The following is a 15,414-nucleotide window of genomic DNA, read 5'->3' as shown; positions in this document are numbered from 1 at the left end:
ATATGTATAGATCCACCAACCCATCTGGAACCCTGGCACGGGAGCAGTGGCGCTAGTGTCGCTAGTTAAAGTTACTGGGAAGCTTATAGTTCGCATATTTTCCGAGGTTTCAGAAAGCTTGGTGGATCTACACAAGTTAACTTTAAAATTACCTGTGTTGATTTTACATCGTTCCCTTTCGGTGATAATTCAAATTTTAGGAAACCATGTTTTTGGGCAAAAAAAAATAAATCAGAAAATATTATTTTATTAATTTATTGGTGTAATAAAGTGTGAATGTGGTATTTTGTCATATTTGTTTGGCTGACATTGTTGTGAAATTTCAAAAAGATTGAATGTTTTGTAAGGGAGATAGAATTTTCTTCCAAGGCAGTGAAGGCTCACACTGGAGGCTTTGGGAATGGAAGAAAAGGGGAATCACTGAAAGTTTGAGGGACTATAGAAATGAAACCCAACAAGTTACAAAAAAAAAAAAAAAAAAAAAAAAAAAAAAAAAAAAAAAAAAAAAAAAAGTGGTTACTCGGCACCATGGAAGGATTAAATGTGCCAAGTTTTATCAAAATCTTGAGATCATGGGTACCATGGTCTGGTTGACCTGATGTGGAATGGCCCAAATATAAATGTTGGATTTTCACAGTATTCTTCATTTCTTAAGCACAAAATGCATTGAAAATCGCAAAGAAGGTCACAATTTGCATTTTATGCCAAATTCACCATTTCAAATGCATAAAAAACATGTTTAGAACATGTAACTGCACATACATAAACCTTTTTTGCAACAATTAGCATTTTTCAATGTTATTTGCAAAAAACCAAGGCCCCCTAGTTATGCCACCCCTAGGTTGGCCGCGGTGGCTCAGTCGGTAACGCGTCTGACTACCATGCTCAAGGTCCCGGGTTCGATCCCCAGCCGGTTCAAATCCAGGAACTTTTCTAACGATGGAAGCGGCCCCGGCGCCCACCCAGCGTCGAATAACATGGGTACCTGGGGGAAACCCTGGGGGGTAAAGGCGGTCAGGGGCGTGATGCTGATCACATCACCCCCACTCACGACCGGATCAAGAAAGTGTGGGGTGTTACCCCCACACCCCCTATACGCTAAGCACAGGGGAGTACTTTACCTTTTACCCCTAGTTATGCACCGATTTTCAGGGATCAGGTATTCCATTCATTGAATGCTCCCGCGAACAACTGCCCCTGAGCCACCTTGGCGGAGATCATCTCCTCTGACATGTGACTGTCTTTAAACCTTTTGCACTATTCAAATGTTTTTCTGCTGCTAAGAGTGCCATCATAGCACCGATCTTTTATAATTTCACTCAGTTTTATGTCTTCGCTCACAAGAATTTCATCACATGCACTGTTCCATTTTTGCACTCACATACTTGCCCACCATCTTGTTTAACAAGTGATGCCGAGTTGCACAGGATGTTACCACTCCATGCAGTGGCGAAGATATAGTACAAGCAATGCAAGCACTGCTTGCACAATTAAAATATTATTTAATGTACTTAACGTTGAGTGCATTATTTATTTTCTATCGCACTCTATTTCGCGAAATTTTACGGCCGCAAATTCTCTCCGCAGCCCGTTGGCAAGCAGCAACCTCTCTGCTTGCAGCCACTGTGCGGGAAACCAACGCTTCTCAAGTATCATATGGCGAAGGGTAGATGCTGGTGAAGGTACGGTCCCCAAACCACTAATAAAAGCTCTGCTTTTCGGCTTCTCGAAAACACCCGAGCCAAGCAGAAAGCAGACACTACTATCAGAAAACATATAAGTGTTAACATGATCTCGAAGATGTATATTTGCTTTATTATAAACACAGAATTATTGAAATAAATTAATATAACTGTTCCAAATTCCATGTAGATAAACTTTAAAGCATTACTTTGAGTTTCAAGATTTGTAAAACGTGTCAATAATGTCGACGTTCAGGGATTAAGACAAACATGGTGTTCCGGCACTGGGGAGCGCTGGAATCTGCAGAACAGCTGGCTGTTGTCCGCTTCACACTTCTCTTGTCTCAAATTACAACGCACGCCAGTGTTGACAACTACCAAATAATTTACACTATATTTATCGTAAGTTTTCATACAAACAATGAACTGATGTTTTTTTTCGATAAAACGTATGTAAAAAAAAAAGCAATGAAACTCTCTTCTGAGACCTGCAAATAGCAAAAACGTTAAGTCATAAATGCTATCCAATTCGAAATATTATTTTTATTAATATAATACATTATTAAAAAGAAGAAACAGCGCATGTTCTTCCTATTGTAATGGCCTATTATTCGAAAGCTTAATTAATTTTAAGCTTCAAGTCAGTTCTATTACTCCCCCGTGAACATTAATTTTTACAACGAGGTTGACATCACTTTTCTGTTAGTTTCCGAGCTTTTCGGAATATCTTCCATTTATGTGGGAAGAACGAGTGGTTGAAGTGAGTGTTCTCTTTTGTGAAACAAACATGAATATTTCAAATTTCGTACGGGAAGCTGTAAGTAATAGCAAGTATTTTATTATCAATAACGTGACAAGAATTTTGAACTTAGCAGTATGGCCGTTGAGAGAGGAGTTCATGGATATATTATTATTATTTAAAATGTCCTTTCTTTCCTAGAAAAACTGGGGCAATGGACTGTATAATTTATATACCCCCCCCCCCATTTTTCGGAGTACTGCATTGCTTTCCTTCCTCTTAAGACCACGCTTCGCTACTGAAGTTGATAATAGTAAACACATGTCTCTTACAAACAGTGCTTGAAGTGGAGGGGAGCTAGGAAGAATTTCACAAGTCAGCCCAGAGTTGTTCCCTATGCTAAAATACAGGAGCATCATCTCAGCAGGCCACAACACTAGCAAACATCTCCCCACAATTTCCACTTTGAGCACTTCTTATAAATAAAGTCTTTTGTACATGAGGGGTTCAGAGCACGAGTGGCGTAATTCTACTTTTCGTGGAAATGTAGCTACATGTATAACTTAGAACTGTGAAGCATCAACATTTCAATGCTAGACGTACAGGGTTAGCCTAAAAGAAGGGGACACTTTCAAAGTTTTACAGAAAGAAGTGTCTTAATAATATGGCTGAAATACTCACATGGTTTGAAGATTGCATCCTGAAGTTAACATTGGTAAGTTACAAGTGTTCTATGTGTGATCTTTTTGTAATGCGACAGATATCAATGCGATAGTCCAGTTCAAGCCAAACACTACTTTCCCCTTGCACAGACTAAATTTCTTGCTCCAATCATGGATTGACTGTCTTGCGAGTGGTTCTTTACCATACATTGTTCTAAAACGACGCTGCACGATAGTAACAGAATTTGTTTTTGTAAATTCAATCATGCAGAAAGCCTTCTCCACCTGGCTAGCGGCCATACTGCTCGACTTACGTCAATGTGCTCACGTGATGCTGACATCACTAAGACAAACGAAAAGCGGAGGTCGTAAACTTGAAGACTTTCTCTATACAACAGTACTAAATGCTTCCTGATGTAACAAACAAATTTAAATTTATAAAGCTTTTAAACTGACCATTTCTATCTCCTAAAAGTTTCAAATTCTTGCTCATTGAATTGATCTCCAGGGGGGGGGGGGGCTCATGGGTTATCAGGGGGCTTTGTAAACAAAGTTAATTTTTCGAGAGAGTAACCGTATTAAATGAGGGCAAATTATGTGTGTGTAGGGGGTGTCATTAAGTTAATATAAAATATAAACTTTAGAAATATGCTAATACTATTTTTTTTCTATATCTTCTAAAACATATCTTCAAGTGTTAATTGACTGCTACTGACATCATCCCTTACTACACACTCCATACTATTTTTGATGATACAGATATTTATATAATGCAAGAAAACATGCGCAGTATTCAATTATATAGCCTACCGTACATTCCACCCCCGCCGAAACAATAAAACTCTCATTCATTCCCAAAACTTGGGAATGACCTTTGATACAGATTTGGAAGGAATGCAGATGATGTCAAAATTAACAGATTTCTGTCTAAAGGGGAGGCCACAACAGAACACCGAAGGTACAGGTAAAGAAGCTCCCCTTATGAAAGAACTCACTCTAGTCTAGAGAATCTTCTAAATTCAAGTTTCCGCTACTTAAACTTCTGTTCATAAACAAGATGAACGAATGTAATATCTGCTGTTCATGTTCTGTGGATTTATCCTTCACCAAGTTTTGAGCAAAATTATATCTGCTGTCCATATTTTTACTGCAACTCTCTCTCACTCCCCTCTTCTCCTCCTCTCCTCTTATCTCTCTCTCTCTCTTTCTCCTATTCTTCTTCTTCCAAAGGAGAGAGAGAGAGAAAGAAAGTGTCTCCCTCTCTCTCTCTCTCTCTCTCTGTGGGAAGGGAAGCTTCTTACTCTCTCTCTCTTTTTCTTCCAATCTCTCTACCTTCTCTCTCTTCCCATCTTTGATCTCTCCCCCTATCTCTCTCTCTCTCTCCCTAGAGAGAGACGAGAAAGAAATAAGGATTTCTCTCTCTCCCTAGAGAGAGACGAGAAAGAAATAAGGATTTCTCTCTCTCTCTCTCTCTCTCTCTCTCCCTTCCTTCTCTTCTTCTTGGGGGGGAGGGGGTGCCTCTCTTTCTCTCTCTCTTTTCAGAAGAAGGAAGAAAGAATACTTTTCCTCCTTCCCAACTTGTTTCCTCCCCCTTTCCTCTCTCCTCCTCCGAAAGGGGAAAGGTCAGAGGTGAAAGGTGGTGTCTCTCTCTCTCGTCACGGGGGCTGGCGGCAATACCAGAAGGGGGCCTCCCCTCCCTGCCTTGCTAAGGGCCTGTCATTGAGGCACCACTATGTGCTCCAATAGCTAAACAAAGTACTATAGTAAGTTATTTAAAAGTGCTTTTCTTTCCCGATTTTATGTTTTCCTGTATTTCAAGTTTTTCCACCTTGGTGATGAACGTAAAATCGAGGTTTCACTGTATGTGTTTTGTATTTCATATTTCTGTTACTTCGCATCACTTTTCTGCAACTTTTGGCTAAACATGAGGATGATGGACACTCACAAATAACACCCATGCTCAAGAACCCCCACAGTATTATTTCTCAGGGGAGCAGAGTAAGATTTTACATCTTGCCCTTCAGTCATATACACTTATGTTTTATCTTTTATTATTATTATTATTATTGTTATTTTATAAATCATAAAATTAAAATTGAATTGAAAATACTTTGGCATTCTTGACATGTTCAGACTTGAATCAACTATTTAAATAAACGCCTTACTTCCTTTTCATAAACATGTCCATTTTTCACAATGCACAGATATCAGAGACCACTTGATCTGCTCTCCTTCATGATACCTCGGATCCATGTTTTTATGTGTCGAAAGGTACTATAAGAAAAGTAATTCAAAATGCTGGTGCATGAATCGGGAAATCATTTCCCGGCTTTTCGGGATCACGAACAGTTATAACATTCCAAAGGATAATAATATTTAAAAGTATTTTCTGCACTATAAATATATAAATATTCTTGAAATTAACAATTTTTATTCAGAAGGGCAAAAATAATCACTTAAGGGTGTAGAATTTGATGTTTCCTGAAAATATCACAACCAAGTCGGAAAATGGCAAAATTTTTCGGCAACAAAAATTTTCTATCTTGTTATTTTGTTGAACATGGCAGTTAATTGCTGTAACTTACACCCTATACATTACAGAAAATAATATTTGTTATAAAATATCAACAATTTAACCATTCAATTTGCATGAACTTTTCCCAGACTTCTCAGGGTGGGCGTGCTGGCTCGTAATCTTTGTGAGTAACTAAAATTAGTAATTTATATTCTTATGAAAAACTCATGAATTTAAAATATTTCAGTACGTATGAGTGTAAAAAACAATGTACACTATTACAGATCATATAAAAATATTTTTATTTTTTGGACAAAGAACACAACGCCAATACCCTTAAAATACAAAGCTCAGGTGATTAAAACTAATAATACTGAACTGAATTCACACTTGTTTCTTGCGCTTCATTCTTGTTATGTATGGATGCATATATATGAATTAGGAAAAGAGAAGCACAGAAATAATACAATGTAAAAAATATGCATCCGTTTCTTGTAAGCACAAAGTTCTTTTTATCTTAACCCTTTAACTTCTGCAGAAAATATTTTAACATCACATTGTATTTCCGAGCTTCCAGAAGCTGTGGGTAATAATAATCTCCAACTTCCTCTTTGGTCATTTCTTCTATATCTTGGAAAGAATACTGAAAGACAACAATAATAAAAAATCAGGAATATACATTGTGACATACTCACCCACTAAGAGGCGTTTCACTGAAGAAATAACCATTGGAAAAGCATGTTATTAATCCCAGCTGATTGGGATTGAATTAGTTTCAATTGGAATGAATTGAATTCTATCGGATGCCCAATAAAGGTATCGGAATCTCAATGGAAACCAATTGGAAATGCAAGACAATTTCCAATTGGTGAATTGTATCCAATTGTAAGTTTGTATATATTGTAGAATTAATATATTATAAATTCATTTTTTGACTCTCAGCATATGTAGTTTAATTCTAGACACCCATTTCCTGTGATTTAGAAATGCATTGGAAAAATAGCACATTTGAACTGAATTCCTTTGGAATTCTAATGCACACTACTGAAGTCAAATTTATCTTAATAAATAAGTCAGAAGAACTTCTTTTTATTATTATTATTGTATAAAAAGAACTAACTCAACCATAAAGCAGCTAAGTAGTTGGAATATATGTTCGTATTAGTTCTTGTTTTTTTCAATATAGAATTTCAATGGTTATTCTTGTGTGTATGTAACACAATTGGAAAAATGAGCAATCTTTTGATCAACTTAGTCAATCTCAACAGTGTTTTGTTTCTTTTTCACTTTTTCAAGTGCTGTGGGTCAGATTCTTTGTTTAACCTAATTTGTTGCTGTTTTCGCATGTATAAAGGAAGAACATGTCAATTTATGACTGATGCAGCAATTTTTTCGATTTTCTATAAGTGTGTTAAACACAATGAAGATACAGACTTTTGAAAATTTTTTGCATGTGAAAGTTTTCCTAAGTTACAAATTCCACATGCTTTGCCAGATGCTTGTTGCATTCTGTTGATTAAAATGAACAGCAAAGCACATCTCCAAATTGTCCATTAAAAATGCACATTGATTATCTCTGAAGAATATCTTGTATTGTGAAAACAACCTTTCCACATCACATGTAATCAGATGTGCATATTTGAAGTGTGAAATGTCATGCTCACCAGGGGCGGCGCGTGCCTTTTCCGTCAGGCAGGGCACATTTTTCTTTTGGGTGGGGAGGGGGGGCAGTTTACCTCTATATTCCTCTTTAAGGTTTTTGAAGGGAGTTCGTTGATATGGAGTAAGTAAATTTATTTATTTATTTGTTTATTTATTTGAGAAAATTTCAGATACAGCACAGGTGGCCATTTTACACTGAAATTGTCAACAATGAGAAAGCAATAATTATAATAAGCATAAAGATAAAAAATAAAATAAATAAATAAAAATAAATAAGAAATAATTAAGAGTAACAAAACAACAAAAAAGTGAATAGCAAATGAACAAACAAATAAGTAAGAGATGGCACTATGTGATATTAATTACAAGTATTTCTTCTGATAGAAGACCGAAAGGCAAACTCGGAGGAAAATATATCAATATTTGAGGGGAGATCATTGTATTGTGTGGCAGGTCTATAAAAGAGAGATCTTTTTTGAATTTCCAGTCTAGGTTTTTTTGTATAAAATAACCTTGTATTGCGAGTTGTGCGCATAGGTACTCTAAAGTGGAATTCCTCAAGGAGTGTGTTGCAGCGGATTTTGCCATTCACAATTTTGTATAAGTAACTGAAATCATTCTGCAAACGTCGCTGATAAGCAGTTTGTAAGTTTAGAAAAGACAAGAGATGCGGAGATGAAAAATTGCGTAATGAGGGAACCCTGTGACGGACTATAGCTAGGAAGAAGTTAAAGACTGAATCGATTCTGGAGAGGTGAGTGGGACATGCCATGGACCAGACGGGAGAGCAGTATTCTATTATTGGGGAGATGAATGATTTGAAGTACAAGGTGAGGGCTGAGATGTCACTAATTTCAGTGAAACGGTAGAGTAAACCTAAGAGACGCATGGCCTTTTTTGTGGTGCATAAAATATGTTCCTCAAATGTGAGCTTTTGGTCGAAAACAATGCCTAGGTCTTTGTGAGAGGATACTGCTTTGATGTTATTGCCAGCGATGGAGTAAGATGACTTTAACAGATTCTTCTTGAGAGAGATAGTGAGAGTAGTACACTTGTCAGGATGTAATGTAAGGTCCCATGTCAGGCACCAGGAAGTAAATGTTGCTAGTCAGGCACCAGGAAGTAAATGTTGCTATGTCATTCTGAAGAAGATGAGTATCGTCGGAAGTGGAGATATCCCTGAAAATTTTACAGTCATCTGCGAAAAGAAGGTAATTGCTAGAGGGAGCTGTGAGATGGTCGGCAAGGTCATCGGCGAATAATAAGAACAAGAGAGGTCCTAGAACACTACCCTGTGGAACTCCAGAGAGGACAGGAAGAAAGTTAGAAACAGTTCCAGGAAGAACGACACGTTGTTGGCGATCGCTAAGGTAATCTGTGAGAAGGGTGAGAAATTTGCCATGAATGTTGAATTTATTGCATAATTTGTGAATCAGAAGACGATGACTAAAATTAACATTCTGATCAAGATATCTCTCCAAAGAGCATTAAATACTCACTACGTAGGAATACGAAAAATCAGCAACATATGGAACAAATTACATGAATAAAAAAAAAAACTCAAATACTGACGTCGTAACCCTATATGCTTGCAGTAACTAAACTTTGGGTAGATACTGGAATGATTAGGAAAATGTTACACTGCAGTTTCTCTTCCATTGTCAATGAATTGAAAGGCGTAGATATTAAAGTTTCTACATGATTCAATGTCATATTCACCAAGTATCCACTAATATCAATGACTAACTAGGAAGATGATGCAGCATTAAGTTCAGTTACAACACTTTACATTGGCCATGTACCCCCAAAAAGTTCGTTTATATTTAGGAAGATATTCTGCTTGTCAAGTTGCTGGAACACAGACACAATTACCCAAATAAATAAACACGTACAGTAACTATAAAATTGCGAAAAACTAATTATTTCATAAGCGACCAATACGCACAGACGGAATGCAACGCAAACTCACACACTAACTCAAATCCAAATTCGTATTACAATGGAAAGGAAGGAGGATCTTTTTAAAAATACGAGGGACTAGTTTGTGCAATAAAAAGTGTTGTCAACTTCAGGTCGCCGGAACAAGCGCGAAGAAAAGCATTCGAGGGATTTTTTCTATCTTGCAGGCTGGAAGAACGAATGAACTGCCTGCCAAGCATTGGAAACACTGAACGGTGAAGGAGGCAAACATGAATGGGCAGGGCACCTCGTTCACTGCCCAGAGATGGCTACGAATTTTGTGCTTTTCCATTGTGAGGGGACCGTCCCTTGCCTATGGTGTAAATGTTTGGATCTGGTGTAAATGTTTGGATCAGTCAGTGACATCACGTCTCCGGGGCAGAGCCGAGATTGGACTCTCTCCAACAGGATGCAGAAATATATTAACCTCGCACAGGGTGCAAACCCTGTAAGTCTGGTTGCAGCAACGTAGGGGTTGAGGGAAAAAACAAAAAAAATATTTACGCGTATATACTGATCGTCTCTTCAGATAAACTTTTTATGTTAAAATTGATGTGGGGCAGTGCCCTAGTTGCCCTTTATGTAGCATCGTCACTGATGCTCACACAGAACATCAATATCAACTACATGTTCACTCTCCAGAACCTGGCAATTTTATGTAGTTTTTGGTACTGTGCTTTTTTTCAAACAGATTTTTTGGGAATTTGTCTCTAAGTTCATAATTTACTCACTCTTATATAGATTAATTCGTATTTTCAAAAAATTAATAAAAAATACAAAACTTTTGTACTTCCGTGTAGCGAGTATCTATTATTTCAAACGACGTTTCTTCAAGTTATTTTTCTCGGCTACCAGAAATATGTCATAGCCACGTCAAATAATCTCAAACAAACTGTACAGTTTAGGTGAAGGCAGAATTTGGAATTTTTTTCTAAAACCTTTACTACCTCCATGTTCCCTTGTTTGTTTAAAACCATAGCTGTAAAAAGTTCTCGATCTAAAAACCTATATACAATTAAAACGTTAAAAAGACGCCCGCTTGTTCACTTCCCCGTACTGACTGTTGTTATAGATACTCGCTACATGTAAGTACAAAAGTTTTGTAATTTTGATTAATTTTTTGAAAATACGAATTAATCTTTGTCTCTAAGTGTCTTATAGAGTTTGATTTCCTTTCAAATGAACTAATGTCCTTTATTTTCTTGCAAAGCAGTTGTGTGGAAGTTTTCGATTTTTCTATCATACCTCACAAAAACTTAGATACGCAGACAGGAACCACAAATCATTTAGTAAACATCAATCTCTCAATAAATCAGGAATGGTTGATGTGCTAATTTTGTCAAACCCATTCACAACACAGGCAAAAGCTTCAAAATTATTTGTTCTGGAGTCGCAAATAGGATAGTAATTTATTGCACTTTTCATCTTTTTTGTGCATTTAACTCCAAAATATGCATTTACACGATAAATTCGGAAACTTTATTTTGTCTGGAATGTCTAAAATATGCATATTTTATGTTGTTTCCATAGAAATAAGTGATCTATGTGCTAAAGGTAAAATTGTGTATTTTTATGCGAAATAAGACTCCACAGATTACATTGCAACCATTAAGATCAGCACTCCTACAGAGTTTGGCCAACTTCGGAAGCAAGAGAAAAAATATGTTTTTACCTAAAAATCCACTTGCTAGTTATGACATGCAAATATTAACACTAATGGTAATCTGAAACTGGTTAGGCAAGAAAGTTTGAACAAATCAATGAAAGCAGACATTAAACAAAAAAGGACAGAAACACTTAAAGCAATATGTACCTAATGCCTTGGGGTAGGTGGTAGAGCAGCGTACAGCTTAATCTGGCTTACTCTTCATGCTAGACCAGTCTTCAAATCTTTCAGTTTAAAAAATAGCAGTGATGAATAAATGATTAGAAAGTGGTATTAACATTTATGCATAAACACATGACAAAATTGTAGCAATTATTTTTGCTACAGCTACAGTAGCGTACACGAGGAGGTGTAGCGAACATACTTTTTGGTAGCAGTTTTCTGATCACTGCATAGAAAGCCATATGGCAGTCGACTGAACAAACAAGGACATACACAATCAAGAAAAAACTGCTTTGTTAGGAACTTTGAAAAAAGGCCGAAATTCCTACAATCCACACCCTATCCTGAACAGAGGTGTTCATTTTAAATCAACCCCTCCCCCTCGCCCTTATAACTTGCCCTCCCTCACCATCACAAGTCTTCCAAAGGGTAAAGTCTGCCCTCATGAGGGGTCACTTTCTGGATGGTGAACACCTTTGAGATGTGTCTGGGTATTCCAGGAAAAATAAACTTAAAATGCCAATCTGCCCATCAGGCATGATGCCTGCGGCTTGTGACAACACAATGGCCGTTCCAAGTGCAAGAACTGAACTTTCAACCACTATGACCAAGGTGGATTAATTTAAATAGGGATTTAAATCACTTTAAATAAATAATTTACAGAATAATGTAGATATCAGAAAGTACATTAATCTCATAATCATTCAATGGTGTTTCTTAGGCTCTAAGAAAGGAAAATAAAGGAAATAAAATATATGTACTGATGGGGTGAAGCTGATATGAGAGGAAATATAATATGTAAACTGTAAAAACACTTAAATTCTCTTCATTTAATATTGAATGATTTTTATAAGCAAAAATAGCAAACATTTTGTGTAGGATAATATACAAAATACTAATCATGCTAAACCATAAATAGTGTCATTATCATTAAACTGTAAATAAAATGGCACACTGATATTTTGCAAACTATCATTAAAACATTGCCAAAATTCAGCTACAAAGATTTTAAAAAATATTTTAAGTTACAATTATAGGGTATATCCAGAATATTTTATTTTCACTGGAAGAAAAGTTAGTGAAATTATGTATTATAGTGTCATTAATAAACTCAAGAAACATTTACATAGTACATAGTATATATATAGTATCAGAAAAACAATGTATATTTACATGTATTTTTTTATTTAATCAAGCTATTCAAATATTTTAGAGCTGTTTACTAGATAAAGCCTTTCTGTAAAAAAAAAAATTCTATATGTATCGTATCATGCCTTCGGCATGACTCGAATCCGGGACCCCGGGCTCCATAGTCCGATACTTTAATTATTTCATAAAAAGGGTCCGAGTATGAAAGAAGCTGGAAAGAGCTTCCTTCAAGCAAATGCCACCTGCGATCTTCAGCGGATGTAAAAAACCGCTGATACGAATTCTTCCGGAATCGCAGGAAAACACCGTTATTGAGAGACGCGGTCTCTCAACGGCCGAAGTTCGAATTTTGTTTAAATAGCTCGGGAGAATATTTCTTAACACAGTCAGTATCTGAAATCTACCGCGTGCACAGTCGGTGCCTCAGAATTATACAAGTTGTTGAAATAAGAAAGTTATGGCGTGAATAGTTGTTACCGAACATTACAAAAGGAGTTACAGCGAGGAGTAGTATGGTATCGGAAAGGAGTTTTAATGTTCCTCTATCCTTGTCTTTCATTCTCTCACACCCCTGGCAGACCAGCCAATTGTAGTGTTTAAAGTTAATCGTGAGTGTAGTTCTTATTTCATTAATTTTTTATTTAATCAAGTTATTCAAATATTTTAGAGCTGTTTAGTAGATAAAGCCTTTCTGTAAAAAAAAAAAATTCTATATGTATGGTGCCAAAATCCATACCAGCACTTTTTAAGTGTGATGTTTTAAAAAAAATGATTTAAATAAAAAAACTCAGATTTAAATTTAAAAAATCATCGAAAATGATTTTTATTCACCCTGACTATGACTAATGATATGATGAAATTGATGAAGGGACACTCGCAAAGATCATCTATGCCAGACTGGAATTTGAATCCGCGACTCCTGGTGTTGTAGCATGTTGTGCTAACAGCTTCGTCAGGGAGGTTGGCTACTAACTGAACCCGTAGCTGATAAAGAGATGGCAACATTGCTAGCCAAATATGGTTCACTGTCCTCTGTTGAAGATTTTTTTGTTAGTTTTAGCTCTATGTGTCATGAGCACAGTTTGTCATCACTCCCACGACTTAACCTTGCCTCACCCACTTAACCCTTGCCCTCACAAGTCCTCTGGAGGGTGAGGTGGGGGTCACCATCTGCATAGTGAAAACCTCTGATCCTGGAGAAACAAACTTTTGTGTATTGCTTCTTAATTTTTACCACTGCTTGGCTTGTTTAAGTGGTATAGGACTCTGTACGTTGGCTGCTCTCGGTTAGCGAAATTCTGGATTTGATCATTTCACGGTGGACAAGTAGAAAGTTGTGACGTGAACACAAGAAATAGCACAGTATCCTTACTTTTGTCAGCGTGGCATGTTTTCTGAAGTAGCAGCTCCCATCTTCTGACTGAAAGATTGGTAGCAGAGGTAAATGCGTAGGCATCAATTTTCGCACCACCTCATCCTTGAGATCCAAAGGTTTGATGACTATCTCAATCAGGTACGAGATGGAAATGAAACCCTACGAATTCAAGAAAAAATACACGTGAATGATGCACACAGTATTCAAAATCTACAGGCAAAAATGTAATAATCGTACATGTATCAATATCTGTGAAAAATATTTGCTTATAAAGTTTTTAGTAAATTTGATTATCATCAATAATCATTACTTTCAGTGGTTAAAGCTTACGTTTTCACAATATTTTAACACATTTGAGAGAAACAACAATAAAAATACGTAGCAATAAAAGTGTACCTACAGAGCATTCCCTGACATTCACTACGAGACTCGGCGGCAAGCAGCCCGGCATCAGTGCTTGTCTTTCCCGGTGAACGGGGTCCGCGACAGTCGCTAGAGTCTGCTATTAAAATTACAGTTTTCATATTGTGTACTAACCTTGACTACAGGTGTTGAAAATGATGCCCCTTTGCTGCAACACATTCCTGGCATCTCCGAAGGAAATTGGCATTTACACGTGCAAGTTCGTCTACTGTAATTCTCCCGATTTCTCGTACAAGGCTCTCTTTTAACTCACGGATGGTGTGCGGATTGTCTTTGTATACTTGGTTTTTCTTTCCACTTTTATTCAGAACTGACCCTGTTACTCTAAACTTTTTTATGAGGTTTATTTTTGTGGTCCTATGTGGAAAGGAAACACCAAGAAATTTCGTTGCAAAACGTCGTCGCACTTCTCCACAATTCCTCTTTCTGAATTAACACTCGACAAGATAAATCCTTTGTTGTAATGTAAACTTTTGTGGTGCCATATTAAGCCACAATCTTCAACACACGGACACAACACAACTTCCGAGGGAGGATTATACTGGTGTCAGTCTGCAATGTCAACATAAAGCGAAAGAGAGCGAAAGCAGGAAAGCGAAAAAAAACAAAAACAGACTGTAGCGTGCAACTGCGGACCTGTTCATCGGGAAAGACGAGCGCTGACGCCGGGCCGCTTGCTGCCGAGTCTCGTAGCGAATGTCAGGGAATGCTCTGTAGTAATAACGCAAGCAGTTAAAATATGCTTCAATATGCAACATCAGTCCTATACCGTGGCCATGTTGTCTAAGGTGCAAGCTTTGGGCTTTGGCTACATGTTCAGGGGTCCTTAAGGCTGGTGGCCACCCACCATTATGAGGAAATTGGGGTGCTATGAATGAGTAGAAAAAATACAACTGGGGGTTTGTCGTGCTGACCACACATCACCCTGTAACTGGTTGGATGATTACCCTCTGGTGGGAGTGAGGCCGGCAGTCAGTAGATAGGGACTGGCCCTTACAGGTTGTTATGCCACGAATTATATATTACTATTATACAGGGTGTTTAAAAATGATGTGAACGATAAAAATACGTTCCATAAGCAATACAACATAATCACTGTTTGAATATATTCGAACACATCCTGAAGTTTTTTTTGGAACAGTGCCAGTAGTTCTAAATTCTGGTGGCAGGCTGACCAGTTGTAAAATGGCTCCCAATGTTGAGGAGAAAGCATTTTGCGAGAGTACGTCGGTCGTGAGCGTGCAACGTAAGTTTGGTACACAATTTCATAAAGATCCACTACGAAAAAACTCTATTACATCCACCGCATTAGCGCAGCGGTGCAAATTATTGATTAGAACATTCTGAAACATGGTGATACGTGTCTGGCTGGAGCTAGATTACCGTACTGAAGAGTGCAGAGTAACGAACGGTGTTCATG

The 15,414-nt window shown here is 37.3% G+C and overlaps 1 protein-coding gene across 2 annotated transcripts in view; it reads right to left on the bottom strand.

Moving 5' to 3' along the window:
• Positions 1 to 5,883: 5,883 nt before the first annotated feature.
• The window catches only part of LOC145980665 (schlafen-like protein 2), a 32,138-nt gene continuing 22,607 nt past the window's right edge, over positions 5,884 to 15,414 (bottom strand). For both annotated transcript variants that reach the window (XM_083113719.1, XM_083113718.1), the window contains exons 5-6: positions 13,569 to 13,730; positions 5,884 to 6,241 (exon numbers count right to left, since the gene is read on the bottom strand). In XM_083113719.1, coding sequence (XP_082969845.1) covers positions 6,116 to 6,241; positions 13,569 to 13,730 — 288 coding nt within the window. In that variant the 3' untranslated portion in view covers positions 5,884 to 6,115. The remainder of the gene's footprint in view (positions 6,242 to 13,568; positions 13,731 to 15,414) is intronic.

Source organism: Lepisma saccharinum, chromosome 28 (genome assembly GCF_977018435.1).
Source record: "Lepisma saccharinum chromosome 28, izLepSacc3.1, whole genome shotgun sequence".
In the NCBI taxonomy this organism is placed as follows: domain Eukaryota; kingdom Metazoa; phylum Arthropoda; class Insecta; order Zygentoma; family Lepismatidae; genus Lepisma; species Lepisma saccharinum.
This window is presented reverse-complemented; position numbering and strand designations above follow the sequence as displayed.